The sequence below is a fragment of the Tachysurus fulvidraco genome, chromosome 20 (genome assembly GCF_022655615.1).
Source record: "Tachysurus fulvidraco isolate hzauxx_2018 chromosome 20, HZAU_PFXX_2.0, whole genome shotgun sequence".
In the NCBI taxonomy this organism is placed as follows: domain Eukaryota; kingdom Metazoa; phylum Chordata; class Actinopteri; order Siluriformes; family Bagridae; genus Tachysurus; species Tachysurus fulvidraco.
In genome coordinates, this window is record NC_062537.1 from 16,446,401 (window position 1) to 16,464,239 (window position 17,839).

General features: G+C 37.3%; 1 protein-coding gene and 1 non-coding gene across 3 annotated transcripts; one reads left to right on the forward strand and one right to left on the reverse strand.

Annotated features, from left to right (window-relative positions):
* Positions 1-211: 211 nt before the first annotated feature.
* Positions 212-293, reverse strand: trnas-cga. Its single transcript has one exon. It is a non-coding gene; the product is annotated as a tRNA-Ser (tRNA).
* Positions 294-3,203: 2,910 nt separating this feature from the next.
* On the forward strand, positions 3,204-17,457 carry LOC125139793 (calsenilin-like). Of its 2 annotated transcripts, XM_047805251.1 has the most exons (10): positions 3,204-3,360; positions 5,023-5,185; positions 12,986-12,988; positions 13,131-13,255; positions 13,525-13,594; positions 14,822-14,892; positions 15,159-15,266; positions 15,380-15,484; positions 16,124-16,186; positions 16,279-17,457. In XM_047805251.1, the coding sequence occupies exons 1-10, from the start codon at positions 3,322-3,324 to the stop codon at positions 16,324-16,326; spliced, it is 795 nt and encodes a 264-aa protein (XP_047661207.1). In that variant the 5' UTR covers positions 3,204-3,321; the 3' UTR covers positions 16,327-17,457. The 2 variants fall into 2 exon arrangements, with proteins under 2 accessions (XP_047661207.1, XP_047661208.1); XM_047805252.1 differs by lacking the exons at positions 3,204-3,360; positions 5,023-5,185 and adding an exon at positions 11,706-12,512.
* Positions 17,458-17,839: the final 382 nt, after the last annotated feature.

The following is a 17,839-nucleotide window of genomic DNA, read 5'->3' on the forward strand; positions in this document are numbered from 1 at the left end:
CCCTTTTTACTCAGAGAGGAACTTCTAATGAAGGACTTTAAAACACCTCCTTGCGTTCCATGCGTTTTAACCCTTCAGCCGTGCCAAGCGCTCTACTAAACTGGACATTTTGTTTGTGGCATACAAAGAATCACTGGGGATATAACTAAGGCCCTTTTTACTCAGAGAGGAACTTCTAATGAATTTTGAAGGAATTTAAAACACCTCCTCACGCTGCAAGCAGGGTTCAAACCTGCGCGGGGAAACCCCATTGGATTTCGAGTCCAACGCCTTAACCTCTCGGCCATTGCAACTAACAAGGTGTTAAGATCCTGCTGTGAACAAGGTTCAAATCTTTTTACTAAGGAAGCAATTTCTAATCAATTTTAAAGGACTTTATTGGAAATATAGTTTGCATAGTATAGTTTGTATAGTATAGCAACCAATCGGGAAGCTTCCAGCATGGCTTTCCTCTCCCGCAGCTCATCTGCACTCAAAGGCAGATACACAAGCGACATTGTGTTATAGGGCAAATAAAACATGGATAATTGGTGTGAAAAGGTGTAGAGAACTAGCGTTAACCGGGCTAACAGGCTAGTGATGCTAGTGATGCTAACCAGCTGGAAGCGGACGCAGTCTGGAGTTAACTGGGGCTCTTTTTGATAAGGCAGCCACTTATCAGTTTTGAAGGACCTTATTGGAAAAATTATTTACATAGAATCTTGCCTACTTGGGATGTCTGTGGAGTGTTAAAACATCTCACACTGCAAGAACAGTTGGAACTTTTGAATTTAACTCCAACCTCTCTGCCATCACAGCTGGGCAAGGTTCTGGTAGCAGAATGGTACCAAACTGGACTCGTTGTTTGTGGCATTCAAAGTGTCTGGGGTTGTAATTTAGGCCCTTTTTAATTTCCCTTTTAATTATATTCTTTAACTTCTAATCAATTCTAAAACAAATTACTAAAATATCAACATCTATTTTACCTTATTTTCTCAATAATTCCCTTCCAATAATATTCCAAAATCCCAATAATATTCGGTTCTTTCTTTACAAGATTATCTTTTCACTTAATGTTAAATTCTTTGTACATTTTGATAAGACTAAAAGATTAACAAGCGTGACATATTTCTCCAAATACACTAATACATTTTATGTCAAAGCATGCCATTTTATAACGTTTTACTCATTAATAAAAAAAGTATTAATAACCATAAAAATAAATTTGATTACTATTTAACTAAATTATGATATTTTTATTATAAGTACTATCACTTATCACTTCCAATGTTCAGTTCAATTAAATTTTTTAACACTTTTAACAATTCACATGGTCTCAAAGCAGCTTTACACAAGTGTTCCTGAGAATGCTGTATTGCAGCTGATGGGTGTTGACCTGCTGATTTGAACTTAGGCCAGGGATCTGGCTGGACCCCAGGTCAAAAAGAATGTTTATACGTCACACGAGTCAAGCTAGTGCTATGTGTGTTATGGAAGACAATGTAGTCTCAGGTCTTTCACATTTAAGTTTGTAAAAATGACAGCATGTTCATGTTTCACAGGTCCTGATGGGAGCCCTTTGCTTTTGTCAGTGAATCCTTTGGAAGGTGTCTCGATCAGTTCTCTTCTGTCAGTCGAGCAGTCAATTTAATTTTAGAATAAAATAATTGCAAAGTTTTAATCTAAATGTATATGATTTCTTCAGTACAATAAACTTCAGTACATTTATGTTTCTTAATAATACACTTGTGTGTTCATAATAAAGTGCTCAGTAAGTATATATTGTCTATTTCTATTATTAAAGTGAATGTGAGGAACAGAAGCCCAACTCACCAAAAAGAAACTTTAGTATTGTTTATTGTTAATAAAACTTGGTCCTGTAGAGCAGTTCTCTGCAGTCTTCATGCAGCTGATTGTGAGTGTACTGTATGTCATCACAATTGACATTAAGTCATGAACAGTCTGTTTATTAACAGATGCATTGTTTGTATAATGAATGATCAGTAGTCGATATCTACAATCGTTTCAATAACTGCATCACCAAAAATATTCTGAATATAAATTCAGAAAGTGCAAATCAGATACTACCTTTTTCATTTTAGTTTTCACAAACATACAAAGACTGTCAATTCTCAAATAAAAATTCAAAGTTTAATTGCAATTCCCAGATCTTCCAAATTACAACCTGTCATATTGATATACTTATGCATTTGCATTTTTGTACACGGGCAAACCTTTGTCACATAAACAATCATACTCAGTAAGACAAGTAGTGAAATTTTGTTGTCAATTACAACCGATTGTTAGTGCCAAGTGACTAAGACTATGTTTTGGCTAATAAGTGTTTTGCCTCGCCCCAACCCCCTGCTTCAGCCAATGACTGTTTTACACCGTTCGTAACTGTTAGGACTTGCCGTTCGGAATTGTTAGGACTTATTAGGAACAGATTTCCAGTCCATTAACTGGATGGTACATCAGCTAATCTTTAAATCACTATTGCATACCTTGAATTATCATAGGTGACCTGTAACAATATCCACATCCCTTCCTGCTTTCCTCCTAGTTGTCTCCTGCTGCATTTCAGGCCTAAATATAGAACAGCTCAGTGGTTTCACGTGTCTCTTCTTACTGTTTCTGTGGCTTGGAAACACTAGACATGGGACAGCATGGTCTTGTTGAGAAGGTTATTGATCTGGCTGTGATTTAAAACTTATTCATGAGAAACTGATGCAGAGAACTGCTCCTAAAATGATAGCTAATGGCTCTCAGCGGTTAAGGTTAGAGGAAAGACAATGAACATGTTCTGTCAGGAGACATAGAATAATAGTTTTACTTTTAATTTTACTATTAATTTTAATTCTGTAATATTTAGTGCATATGAATTAGGAATAATTCACAGGGCCTGTATGGCAGATGCTCCAAATAAATGTGAAGTAAAAAAAGAGTTATTTATTTATCATTAATGGAAGGAGTCTCCAGTGTCAGTGCTTTGTAACAGCCTGCATGTGGCTTGAATCAATTTTAAAAATATAAAATAAAGGCAGCAGTGACAAATTTATTTTTATTTGACAAAATGTGTAGTAAAATATGTTAAATTCATATTTAAAGCCCCCCTTTACTTTGTCTCTTTCTGTCAAACACTTTAGTGAATCTCTCTCTCTCTCTCTCTCTCTCTCTCTCTCTCTCTCTCTCTCTCTCTCTCTCTCTCACACACACACACACACACACACACACACACACACACACACACACACACACTGTCCCTTTCTCTTACTCAGCTTTGTCGCTCCCCAAAAGCTCTGAGCTAAAGGAAGGTAATGCGACAGCTGCTGAACAACTGAAATGGAGGAAATGGAAAAAGGAAGAAAAGAAAAAAGACAGGTGAGTTTCTTATTTTTTTAAGTAAGTTGCCATTTTAAATAAATAACGTCAAATAACATGCCTGTACCTGTCATGACATTAAGATAAGCAAACTTTGTTTATTATTTTTGATCAGAATATATTGCGCCACAGATACAGTAAGTTTCTCAGTGTATTTAGTTTTAATAGTGCATGGATCACACCAAGCAGTATTACTACAAAAGTAAAATCTATTTTGTGTAATTGTTTAAACTTTCATCTGTCTTTTCCAAACTTTTAGAAAATATGCCAATGTTCTACAGGAGTTATAATGAAAAGTATAAAGTGTGTTGTTTGTTATTTTTTGATATATTGTGTGTTATTATTGATCAGTAGAATATAATATTATTAGTAATATTTGGTATATGTCTTGTTTGTATTATTTATACAGATGTTAATACTGTTATTAGCGACATTAAAAAAACACAGATTGCAGAGACATATGGGCAGTTTAAAATTATAAACAGCAATAATAACAATTACAAATGGAGACAAACTGTACATAGCAACAGATGGGCTCCAGTCAATAATTGTATATCTACACAGTGACCTTCACAGCATGTGGACCTGATTAAACTGCCACTTAATGTCTGCTTGAAGTATCTTGTGCTGATGATAAAGTCACTCTGACCTCTCTGTCACTCCAGGAAAAGAGCCAGAAAGACAGACAGGGATGGGGATGAAGATAGAGGGGTAGATGATGATATAAAAAAGAGTAAAGACTCAAGGGCAAACAGTGCACAATTCCTTTGTTCTTTGAGCTAAATCTCAAATTGTGTGAAAATGAGAACGTGTGTGTGTGTGAGTGTGCATGTGTGTGTGGGGGGGGGGGGGTGTGGGTGTGTGTGCACATGCAACATTTTAAATAAGATAATCCAAATTTAGGCATAAATTTATTTTGTTCTTTCTTTCCTTTTTTAAATGATCATTTTTGGTTGTTCGCTCTCTCTTCCTGTTACATATTTTTTGGAACTTTTCACATTTACATTTACAGCATTTAGCAGACACCCTTATCCAGAGCGACTTACACTTTTATCTCATTTTTATACAACTGAGCAATTGAGGGTTAAGGGCCTTGCTCAGGGGCCCAACAGTGGCAGCTTGGTGGACCTGGGATTGAACTCACAACCTTCCGATTGATAGCCCAACACCTTAACCACTAAGCTACCACATACCACATCCCCATTTCACTGTTGCATCTGTCTCCGATTTCCATTGGTCTGTTTTCTTTCTTTCTTTCTTTCTTTCTTTCTTTCTTTCTTTCTTTCTTTCTTTCTTCCATCCATCCATCCATCCATCCATCCATACCTTATCTTGCAATTATATAGTAACACATAAATATGAATAGCTCTCTGGATAATTCAAAAGGACACACACACACACTCTCTCTCTCTCTCCTCTCTCTCTCTCTCCTCTCTCTCTCCTCTCCCTCACTCTCTCTCTCTCTCTCTCTCTCTCTCTCTCTATCTTTTGTGGACCCACATTAGTCTTATGCTTGTCACTCTTTGTTTCTCATATTTCACCTAACTCAATCCCTTGCTAGTTTACTGTTTTCTTTTGTTTACTGTCTGATTGTTACTCACTTTCCCCCTACATCTCTCTCTGTCTGTCTTTGTCTCTTTCTGTATCTCTCCTTCTCTCCAGACTGAAGGTCATAAGCAAGTGGGTGCCGTTTTCCTCTCTGTTGCTGATGAGCCGGAGATAGGAGACGAAGACAAGCTCACCAAACTCCGTCCCTCATGTAATTCCTTTATGAAATGTTGCCTGATAAAGTGGATCATCAACAGCAGAGCAGCACAGATCGCTGGTACACACACACACACACACACACACACACACACACACACACACACACACACACACACACACACACACACACACACATTTCCACTTTACACACTTTTATAAGATTTCCAGTTTAAAATGAATAGCATACTTGTGCTGGGAACATGAGATATACTATAATTGGGCCTTGAGCCTTGACAATGAATTCCTGGGCAGGAAACTAATCCACAAAATCTTAAGACCAGGGAAAATATTACAAGTATTCACACTTTGCACTGGTGGATCATAACCAGGTTGTAAGTACTTCTTCAAAATGCCAAAAGAAGAAACAAGAGCAAGAGACATAAAATAGTAGTAGGCAATTTATTGAAAACTGTATGTAAACTCAAACAGGCTGGCCATCAGCTGATCAAAAGTTTAAGACCATAGCCTTAAAAAGTTCAAATCTGTGCAAAAACATGGCTTTAATGTCATTGTCCTTCAGAGCAAAAAGGCTTTCTGTTTTTGAATGTGGCAGGATTGTTAAGCTACACAAGCAAGGGCTCTCGCAACGTGCCATTGCTGCCAAGGTTTTAGACAGTAAGACAGTCATTTTAAATTTATTAAAAAATCCTGAGAGTTATGGGACCAAAAAATCAAGTGTTAGACCCAAATTTCACCTGCACTGTGCCGATGTATCCAACGGGCTGTCTGTGAAAACACAGGCCGATCCACGACCCAAATTAAGGCCATTAGTGATGCTAATAATACTGCAGCCCAATGACCGTAAGATAGCATCCCCTGATCTAAATCCCCTTGAGAATGTTTGGGGATGGATGGCAAGGCAAGTTTACAAAAACGTATGTCAGTTCCAGACTGGGGGGCACGGTGGCTTAGTGGGTAGCACGTTCGCCTCACGCCTCCAGGGTCGGGGTTCGATTCCCGCCTCCACCTTGTGTGTGTGGAGTTTGCATGTTCTCCCTGTGCTTCGGGGGTTTCCTCCCCTAGTCCAAAGACATGCATGGTCCTGCGATGGCTTGGCACTCCGTCCAGGGTGTATCCTGCCTTGATGGCCGATGACGCCTGGGATAGGCACAGGCTCCCCGTGACCCGAGGTAGTTCGGATAAGCGGTAGAAAATGAGTGAGTTCCAGACTGTGGATGCCCTTTGTGAAGCCATCTTCACCACATGGAGAAATGTTCATCCCTTTTTGACACTTTTAGTTCTGTTGTAGGGATTTTTGGGATGTGGTCTTAAACATTTGATCAACTTATGAACAGCCTGTTTAAGTTTAAATGCAGTTTTCAATAAATTGCCAATCTCTTATTTTGTCTCTTGTTCCTTTTTCATCTTTTGACATTTTGAAGCAGCTTGTACAACCTGGTTATAATCCACCAGTATGATATGCAAATATTTGTAAAGTTTCCCCCAATCTTAAGATTTTGTTCAAAAATAATACATAAAATGTAAAATATTTAGTTTATTAATATTATTAATAGCTTTATCCTGCAGCTGTGTAACATGGTTGAGTTGGTACACATGTTTGAAATAGAGTGTTAGGTAGAGCTTAAGCAGTCCATGACTACTGACATCACTTCCTGCATGCGAGGAGTGTGGCTGTGAAAGGCTCCTTCCGCTCAGAGAAATTGTGTGTCTATTTGTCTGTTGGATTATAACTACATTTGAGGAATTATATTATTAGATATCAAGTTCTAATAAAACAAATTAGTTACAATTACTATTTACACCTTAAGGTGTAATCTTGTGCCATCTACGGGCCAGAAAGCTGTGTTGCATGTTTTGTTATGATGTTTTTCAGGCTCTGATTAGACAGATGGGCAGCAAGTGAACTGATGGGACACAGTTCCAGACCTGTTTCTGATTCTTTCTAGTCTCTAAGCAAAGCTGCTTGTAATGGATGTGTTTCCTTTGGAAAAAAATCCCATACACCAGCAAGCCAGTCTCTCTCACAGTCTCTCTTATAGTCTCTTGACATAGTCAGCAAAGTTTCCTTCGGTCTCTTTGTAGGCAACATCAAGACACTGCAACTGATGCAACAGCTTCAAGAACCTATTGGTGTGAGATGTAAAGGAGTGTAATGCATGTTGATTTTGGCTGAAAACAAGATTTAAATCTCATTAAAGTTGCATTTCATTAAATTATTCACCTTAATGTTTCACTTATTATACCTGTACACTAACTACTATAAGATATTTAGTGCTGACACTGAAAGGAAGTGTAAAAATATATGTAATTTTTAGAGTGATAGAGTCCATCAGTGGATTCTGGGAGTCTAAGGGGTTAACAGAAGGGTGTGGACAGGTCAGGCTAGTAAAGAGTTGAATAAGTCAAGCAAGGTGAAGATGAACAATTGTGTCTTTAGGCCTAATGCTTAGCTGCATAAAAGCAGCCTGACTCCATCTCCTTAAGAGCTTTACTTCATTGTGCTGAGCTGTGCACTCATGATGCACAAATGAAAACTAAATTATTAACTGCTTTTAAGATCTAATGGTTCCTCATTGATAAAGTGAACTTTTATGTCACAGCTTTATCATAAAATTAGCAAAACTCATTTTAGGCCACTTCCTGTCAGTCATCCAACTCTGCTAGTTGAAACTGTTAAACCAGTGGTCAATGTGGGCATGTCCCCTTTCGAAGGATCCCACATTGGCTTCATAACATCAGTTTGTATTGGCTAAATGAACGACCTTTTCATAAATGGCATCAAATAAAATCTATTTAATAAAAGCATTCTCATCACAGCAACGATGGACCAGGCCCATATGTTCCTCATGTCCACCCATCAATCATACAAGTGACAAAAGTATGATTTAATCTATTATTCCTGGAAAGTAGAGAGACAAATTTTTTTAAAAGGTGAAAGCTTGTGCCTGATATCTGAGTCAGGATGATATAGGGCTTTAAAGCAGCCTAATGTACTGCTTATCAGTGCAGCAAGTAAAAATTACTCCTGAAATTGAAGGGAGATCCTTCCTCCATTAGCTGCCTTAATACCAGATAAGTGCCGATTAGGGAGGTAAAAGAACTCCTTAAGTGTATTAAAAACTAAAACAGTGAAAGTGAATTCTCAGCACTGTGTGTTTTCTTATATGTAGCTTGTAATGATCATATCCACATTTTGTTTTTTTCGAACTCCAAAGTTTGGAGGCAGTAAAACTTGTTGGATGAATCTTTATGTAAATTCAATTCATTTGTTGCATATACAATCATAAGCAGAACCGTATAATGAGTTTTATTTGACAGTGCCTTGAACCCCAATCTTCAAGTAATTGCACAGGAGACTTACCTGCTTGAGGGAACCTGACATCATGCTTTGCAAGTCATACAGTATGTTCAATTACAGTCCTTTCATGACAAACTACTGAATGTAAATGTAAAGAAGTTAAAGAATTTTTTGTCATTAGCATGCTAGTTAGTTCCGTAATACACTAGCATTCCACTTAGCTAGCTAGTTAGGTGAGTAGATATTTAGAATGAAGTATTTCTTATAGCTACCAAAATGTACAGTACTGTATCTCTAGCAAATGGAGGGATATGTCAGGACTTTGGCCACGTGCAAGTGTTTACGTTCCTCGTTACTTGTCTGCCCTACCTTCGTCTGCCCCTCCCTGTCTCCACACCTGTTTCCTATTTTGAGCACCCTGTCTATTTAACTGTGCCGCATTGCCTTGTGCAGCGCGGAATCTACTGTTGTCTTGTCCTGTTGTTGTAAGTTGTTGTAAGTTGTGCTAGAGGTTGTCGTGATTAGATAGATATATGGGTTAGTGGAAATGACAAGGTAGTCCAGAACACTGCAACATAAGTTTGGTGAGACTTTACAGTCTCACAGGGGGGAATGTTGTAAAATATCTTAGTAGAATTAATTAAAATATTATTCCTTACAATACTATAACCAATGTAAAGTATTAGGCCTTGCAAAATATTACAATTGCTGTCATAAGACATATGTAGGTGATGTTGTAGGCCAAAGACGTTTATTGCAACCAGATTCGGGGCCGTCAGGCCTAGTCAGTCTGAGCACATTTGTAATAACAACATGTTATGTAGAATGGAAAAGACCATTGTTCCCAGACCTTAGCTCATAAATTGTTATGGAAAATGAAGAAGATCATGGTTCTCAGACCTTGGCCCATAGCGAAAACATGTTATGTAGAATGAAAAAAACAGTGGTCCACAGACCTATGCTCTGAGAACTAAAGGGAGGAAAATCCATAAATGGGCATTTGGTGCTCATAAACATGTTGTGCAGACTGAAGAAGGCCCAGGTGTTTAGTCTAAGGTCATGAAAAATAAGGGGAGGAAAATCCATAAATGGGCATATGGGTGAAAGGTAATGGGAAATAAGGGGAAATTGGGTCAGTGTATTTAGAAAACATAGGAGGTAAGGCCGGTAAATAAGGTGATATGGCACCTGGGCTCCTAGGAGCGCCAGGGTATATATTGAGAAGATATCTGAGGGTTTTTTTGGTTCTTCGGGGGCGAAGGTGTGCGCGTGCACGCACGCGGGCGCATGCCCATGTCCGCGGGTCAAGGTGGGTGTTTTTATTTTCGCAAGGACGTCGCGAGAGTTTTTGTTTCTTTCTAGATTGATTAGCTAGCTAGTTAGGTGAGTAGATATCTAGAATGAAGTATTTCTTCTAGCTACCAAAATGTACAGTACTGTATCTCTAGCAAATGGAGGGATATGTCAGGACTTTGGCCACGTGCAAGTGTTTACGTTCCTCATCACGTGTCTGCCCTACCTTCGTCTGCCCCTCCCTGTCTCCACACCTGTTTCCTATTTTGAGCACCCTGTCTATTTAACTGTGCCGCGTTGCCTTGTGCAGCGCGGAATCTACTGTTGTCTTGTCCTGTCTCTAGTCTGTGTTGTGTTTCGTGTTTTCTTTGGTATTACAACCTGTTTGTTTTGCTATCCTGCTTTTGGGTCCGTTTCTACCCCTCGTCATGACAGGATACATGTAATAAAAACCCATCTGGAAGCCTTAACCAATGCTTAGGTTTTTAAATAAAAAGCAAGCAATTTACCTAGCCAGATATTGTTTCCAGTTTATTCTCAAGCAATTCTAGTGTTAAACTAATAGTTATAAGCTTCACTAACTTGTTCATAAAAAAACCCTGAGTAATGCAAACCCTCCTCACTGATCAGTCTGTTGTGAAAAGTAGTTTGTAGATATTTTATTCTATTTCTTAAGCCTTAAGAACATGTTGCATAGGTAACATTTTAACTTTTATGTTTTATGTTGTTCATTAGTGTGTGTGTGTGTGTGTGTGTGTGTGTGTGTGTGTGTGTGTGTGTGTGTGTGTGTGTGTGTGTGTGTGTGTGTGTGTGTGTGTGTGTGTGTGTTCTCAACATTGAGACAGTGAATTAGAGGAGGTTATCAGTATAAATGGAAATAACAATTCTTACTGAAGTACATCAGTAATAACAGCATTATTAATGGCAGAATGGTTGCTATATTTTGCAGTGCACATTTATAACACCTGCCAACTTGTGATGCAAATGCAATGAGCCATTTTGGTGTCGACTCTTATTGGTGAGTTGAAGCAAATTAATTGATTCACTGAAGAGAGGCAGATTTTTACAGTCATTAATAAGAATTTCAACTCTTGTTTGAATCAAAGCACCTTTTAAAACGATCATATATTTATTATGATGGAGAACCACAAAGACATAAGAAATCACAAAGGGGATTTTTCCACATGTAAATTGAGCTATCTCAAAACCACCAGCTTGACCAAGAACCATTTGTTTGTGTCCCACAGTTTCACAAGAGCAGTCAGATTTCCCAAGAATATACATTTAAAACCTTAAAGACAAAATGGAAAGGGTATAGAATTACAGATAGAGAGATGTGTGTGTGTGTGTGTGTGTGTGTGTGTGTGTGTGTGTGTGTGTGTGTGTGTGTGTGTGTGTGAGAGAGAGAGAGAGAGAGAGAGAGAGAGAGAGAGAGAGAGAGAGAGGCAGACAGACAGACAGAGAGAGAGAGAGAGAGAGAGAGAGAGAGAGAGAGAGAGAGAGAGAGAGAGAGAGAGAGCTTTTACTATTGCTTTACATAATTGCGGGTCAGGGAGTGTCAGCATAGAGGAAGCCAGATCACAGGACCTCGTACATGAAATGTTCACTGTCTCACACACAGGAGTTCAGCAACGAGCTGCATCGACTCCAACTTATAATGGACACTGATCTGATGCTGGCATTCAAATGTTTTTTGAATAGCTTTTTGAAAAGTATCTTTCGACATGTGGTTTTCAAGAGAGTTAAAGGTTTTGGTCAAGATTTTAATCTACAGGATATTGTGACACAGTCGGTCTGCATGAACCTGATGGGATTTCAAAATTGATGTTTTTTTGGATGTTTAGCCAAATTTCTGACACAAGACTCTATTCTGTTCTGAGAGTCTATTCCACTCTTCGTCAACATTTGAGAATTGCTTTGAGAGTTTGTGATCTTATATCAGAAACCTGACTCACATTTGGCTCTGGATTTTACCTTCTATTTGAACTCATCACTATTTGCATACTGAGCTTGACGGTTTGTGGCTTTGCTTTTCTATTACTGCCTTTTTTTAAGCGTATTATTTGATTTCCATCACCATTTAACATAATTTATTTTGAGGAACCTCAACTTGCTAACTCATACTAACTGCTTGCTACATAAGTCCCATGCTGAAGAAACTTTGAATGAAGCTTCAGATGTTATGGTCCCTTTAAATACAAAATAATATCTGAAGTGCCCCTGTGATTTTGATTTTTGACCAGCATTTTGAAACACATGATGTTCATCATTTAAGGATTTGAATACAAGTTGAAACTTTTTTGATTGAAATACAAATTGAAAGTACAAAATTGAACTGTTTATACTAACTTTTATATTGAACATTTTGCAATTTTGTAAATCTGATCTGTGCATCTTTATACTGTAGATTTGATGCAGTTTAACTTTATTTTGTAAAACAAATTTAAATAGAAGAACCTCCTTCTTGACTGTTGCAGCTTATCATTACTCCAAAACGTGTTTATTAAGAAACTCAAACTGGTGCTGGACCACCATTTGATTGTATAAAACATTGAAGATACCTTCTTCCTCCTCCTGCATCGACTATCTTCTCTCCAAAATGTCTAAGGACCAATGATATTCCAGATGACAATACGACTTCACGTATTACAAAAGACACTACTCGGAAATCCAGGTTTTTTTTTTTTTGGCTGGTGTTAATTCATCATTAGTTGTAGCATACACATTAAAGTCGCCACAATGGGTATGGAACTTTTTGCAGTAGCTGTGGTGGTGCTTCTGTTTTTCATGGTTTTAAAGCAGTTTAGCTTTTGGGACCCACTCTCTATGGAGGGTAAGCTGTCTCTTGGCCTCTCTTTCACTATAAACCTGTTTTCCACTACACATGTGCAAAAAATCCCTTATATAATATGCTGGAATATTCCATACGCATAATATTGCTATCTTTTAAACTTCCATTGAAGGATTGTTCTTCTTGGAGAACTTCTAGACATAAATCTGGTTGCGAGGTCTGTGAAAGTAGCAGTAAAAATGTTTCCAGGCTTTTTAATCTTGCATGGAATCTCTAGAAAGATCACACTGAATCAGATACCACTAGAGGAGACATGGCTGGTCCATGATGCTCCTGCCTCACAATCAAATTCTTGAAATCTTTAAATGCAATTTAAATAGAAAGAGAATATATTGGATATTCCAGTTATCATTACTTGTATTTATATAATTTCTTGACAGACAATATGGCGTAATATTATTAACATGTTTCTTTATTTTTTTCTTCCTTTTTGTCTTCTCTCATCACTTCTTAAGATGGTGAGTGAATATTTACGTCGTATTAAAAACCTTCTCTTTAGAGTTCATGATATAGAAATCGGTTCAACATCTGTTTATTCTATGATGCTGTCCCTTATCAACCTTTCGTTCAGCTTCTCTCCTTTGTCCCTCTCTACATTAGACTGTGTAGATGCTGAATTGGAGCTGTCTATGGTGAGACACCAGCCTGAAGGTCTGGAGAAACTTCAAGCTCAAACTAAATTCACCAGGAAGGAGCTTCAGTCTCTCTACAGAGGTTTCAAAAACGTGAGAATTGGGGGTTTATTAAAAAAACTCAGAGATGATGAATTGAAACAATTCGCCTGGAAATGGAATGGAAAAAAACATGACAATAAATAAATTAGTTTGAAAATTAAAAGACGGATCTAATAGAATTCGTTGTAAATGGTTGTTATATTTCTCTCTCTCTCTCTCTCTCTCTCTCTCTCTCTCTCTCTCTCTCTCTCTCTCTCTCTCTCTCTCTCTCTCTCTCTCTCTCTCTCTCTCTCTCTCTCTCTCTCTCTCTCTCTGGTTAGGAGTGTCCCAGTGGATTAGTCGATGAAGAAACCTTTAAGGTTATTTATTCCCAATTCTTCCCTCAAGGAGGTATGCTGGGACTTCAATCTCACACTCTCTTTTCTCATGTGTATTTTTCTATATAGTATTTAAGGGTTCAGTTTAGTTTTAACCTATAATCTGAGCTAATAATAATGTTATCATAACATTCAATAATGTATACAACCAGTTCAAAAGATTAGGCTTTAACATTGCAAAAAGAACGTACTTTTAATGTTCTGAACACATCTGGATATTTCTGATGGTTGTCAGATTATTATGGATCTGATTGTTAACTTTCCTACAGCTGAAATGTTCCTTTACCAACAAAGAAGCTACAGTACAATAATATTAGGGTTGTAAACAGTCTTCATGTTTTTCTTTGTAATGTATTTTTATTTTATTTGGGGGGGGGGACCCAAAAATCTTTTGATTATTATTGTAAATGGTATTTATTTTACTTATTATTGCTTTTAGTAACAAAAAAAGAGATAGAATTCTTATCTTAGGATCGTACGCTGTTTTTTTGTTGTTTTTTTGTAGGTTTTTAAAAAGAAATTCACTTTTAATGTACTTAGATAACTTTTTCCATAGGTGTTAGATCGACTGACTGTAGAAAGCATCTACAAAAACATTTTTGAATTTGCAACCGAAGCTGTTTATAACTACAAACAGAGCCAGTAAAATACTTTGATGATGTCAGATGTCAATTTTTTATGAATTTGTCCTATCAGAACTCTGAGTTTTATGGTCTATAGATGACATCTGATGTACATAGAAGGCTCATGAACACGTGGGATAATTAGCACACAAGCATTAACTAGCCAGCAGATTAGCTAGCTAGCTAGTTATTTAACAAGAGAGCATCCAAAATAATTGTTAACAAAATAGAGTTTAAAAAAAAGAAAGAAAATGGCTGTAATCGACAAGTAAATTGCATTTAGTACAATATAATTTTTATTTTAATTAAAACAGCCAGTTAGTATGCTAGTATTTTAGCATTGTTTAAACAATATTTGCTAGTTGTATACACAATAATTTTTTATCTCAATTATTTATTTATTAACATATGACTGGCTGTATAATATACATACAGCTTCATATTGTGGCTGTAAATTGGGATTAATAATCATGATATAATAATTAGGATTATGCAAAAATGTTACATTGTGATGCTGCAGTGGCATTACATACACATTATGTAAGGAAATGTAAATATAAATCAAAGTAAATACCTAAAGACTGCTACTGAGTGCTTTTTTCAAACTGCTTTTTTAGATGCCACTACATACGCACATTTTCTGTTCAATGCCTTTGATATGGACCGAAATGGTTCTATACAGTTTGAGGTAAGAAACACACTCAGTCTGTCTCACTATACATACACTATACATAAAAACTTGTTCTGTCTCTGTCTCACATCTGTATATTCTCTTTACGTCTCCCTGATGTAGTTTGGATGTATTGTTTAAATCGGAAAAAAATGTCTTATAGAATGTGTGTGTGTGTGTGTGTGTGTGTGTGTGTGTGTGTGTGTGTGTGTGTGTGTGTGTGTGTGTGTGTGTGTTTGTGTGTGTGTGTGTGTGTGTGTGTGTGTGTGTGTGTTTGTTGACAGGACTTTGTAATCGGACTGTCCGTGTTGCTGCGAGGTTCAGTAACTGAGAAGCTTAACTGGGCCTTTAACTTGTATGACATCAATAAAGATGGACACATCACCAAACAGGTGCAGGACAAAACCATTAGTATTTCCTGTGTGTAACTGTTTTAGGATCAGCTGTATGACCAGCAGAATTGTTTTCTTAAATTAGTTACAGTCAACACTTTTTTGATCTGCAGGAAATGTTAGACATCATAAAGTCCATCTACGACATGATGGGTCGATACACATATCCCAATGTGAAGGCTGAGGCACCATTTGAACATGTGGACAAATTTTTCCAAGTAACTTCCTTCCTTCCTTCCTTCCTTCTTTCCTTCCTTCCTTCATTTGTTTGTCTATTAATTCACCAATTAATGAATGAATCCATAATAAACTGACTGATTCATTCATTGATTCATTCATCCATCCAACTTTTCCAGTCATAGTAATACTAAAAACTAACCAATTCATTAATTAAACATTCTGTAAATTCTCCAGAGAAATGGACTGATCAGGATTTTTAGGATTTCATTTGGTTTACTCCTGAAATCCTTGAGTTTAAACATGAATGTTTAAGTACTTGGTGCTGGACTATAACAGTGAGGAAAAACTATAAGCTACTGTATAACCTGTGTGTGTGTGTGTGTGTGTGTGTGTGTGTGTGTGTGTGTGTGTGTGTGTGTGTGTGTGTGTGTGTGTGTGTGTGTGTGTGTGTGTGTGTGTGTGTGTATGTGTGTGTGTGTGTGTGTGTGTGTGTGTGTATGTGTGTGTGCGTGTGCGTGTGCGTGTGTGTGTGAATAAAATGATCCTTCCTGAACAGTTGTCATGTCATGGAAAAGTCTACAGAAGGATCTAAAATAATTTTATTCAATAATTCACTTTCTTTTAATTGGATGAATAAAAGATAACTAAACCCTCATAAACGTTTGAATGTTTGACAGAAAATGGACAGGAACAGAGACGGAGTTGTGACCCTTGACGAGTTCATCGAGACATGTGAGAAGGTAAACCCGAGCAACAGTATATATCAATATAAAATCATATATAAATATTATATAAATACACTGTGTCATTTTCATTCTTTTTTTTTTATCAGGACCAGAGCATTATGGCTTCCATGCAGCTGTTTGAGAATGTTATTTAAAGTACTGAAAGCCACAGCATGAGAAATCAGTAGAAAATTAATTCAATTCAATTCAATTCTGCTGCAAGATTCCTAATTGGCTAATAAAAAGAGAGAAAGTGATATTTCTACAATCCGCAGTTTTCCTGACTGACCAACAAAACTGCACACTGCTACTGGAGTGGTTATTATAAATTTCCTGCACAAGTTCCTAACACAGAGATTGTGATTCAGGAATATTAGCTGCAAAAAGGGGGGAAAAGGAACATTTTCATTCATCATCATTTCATCCTTTCATTCATCATCCTGGTCAGCGTGACAGAAACGACCAGCTAAGCTTATTATAAAATACTGGTAGCAGGGACAAACACAAATAATAACTCTAGGCATGGTATATCAGAATTCCTTCAGGAGCTGGAAGGATTAGTCTGTATCCCTTCATGCACGGAAGTGGGCAGGATTACCCAGAATTTCCACCAGAGCAGAGGGGAATGGTCTGAATTTCTTCAGGTGTGGATGGGATTAGTCAAAATTCCTGACTATTGATTTGTTAGAATTTCTTCAGGAGCAGGCAGGATTAATCAGAATTCCTTTCAGATTCTGTAGAATTGATCAGAATTCCTTCAGGAGCAGGTGGAATTGATCAGAATTCCTTTAGGAGCAGGCAGGATTGCTCAGAATGCCTTCAGAAGCAGGTAGGATTGGTCAGAATTACTTTTGAGATTGAGTGGGACTGATCAGAATTCCCTCAGAAACAGCAGGGAATGGGTGATAAAAAGGTCCAGAGCAAAATTCTTGTGTAATTTGCTGAGTATAAATTGAATAATGGAGTGGAAGCAATTTTGCTTTCTGGGGACAGAACAGAAGTTTAGAGATTTTGTGTGAATGCAGTGTTACACACCATATAATGTTTTTGCAAATATGAAGCTGTAAGGATGTAGCAGGATGCACTGAAACCTGCATTAACATCTCATATGCTCATCATACTGTGAATTTATCAGAATGTTCTAGACCAGTTGTTGCTAATATATATTCACGTGATAATCATTTGAATCTTTAGACCTGATTGTTTGTTAGATGTTTGTATATTGTTAACACTGATTTGATCTGATTGTATGACACTGGACCAAATAAATAAGCATTTGCATGATTGACTTGAGTGAGCTTGTGACTCTAAACATAATACACAATACACATACAGAACATGTGCAGCAGCTGAATCGCTGCACACTGCAGTTTGTGCTACAACTTTCTATTACAATGCACAGAAGGACTAATATTTTTGTTCCACTCTGTTGCATTTGAAATGAGGTTGTTTTTCTAGCCATAAATGTCAGACAGCAGCATAAACAACAGAAGAGTTTAAAAACCAAAGTGCACAAATTTCTGTTACCACAAGGTGGCTCTACATGCTCTTCCCTCCTCTCTAAACCACCAACCACCAGAAGGTCTACCATGCATCTTACATTTTCTGTATACATCTAACATACTTCAAAGGTCAAAAGGTCATTAGGTTCCATATGAAGCAGCTGTT

Excerpts from the sequence above, each read along its gene's own strand:
- LOC125139793 (XM_047805251.1), top strand. The coding sequence starts at position 3,322 with ATGGAGGAAATGGAAAAAGGAAGAAAAGAAAAAAGACAG. Across the intron at positions 13,595-14,821 it reads CCAATTCTTCCCTCAAGGAG|ATGCCACTACATACGCACAT; the intron begins GTATGCTGGGAC and ends CTGCTTTTTTAG. Across the intron at positions 16,187-16,278 it reads TCATCGAGACATGTGAGAAG|GACCAGAGCATTATGGCTTC; the intron begins GTAAACCCGAGC and ends TTTTTTTATCAG.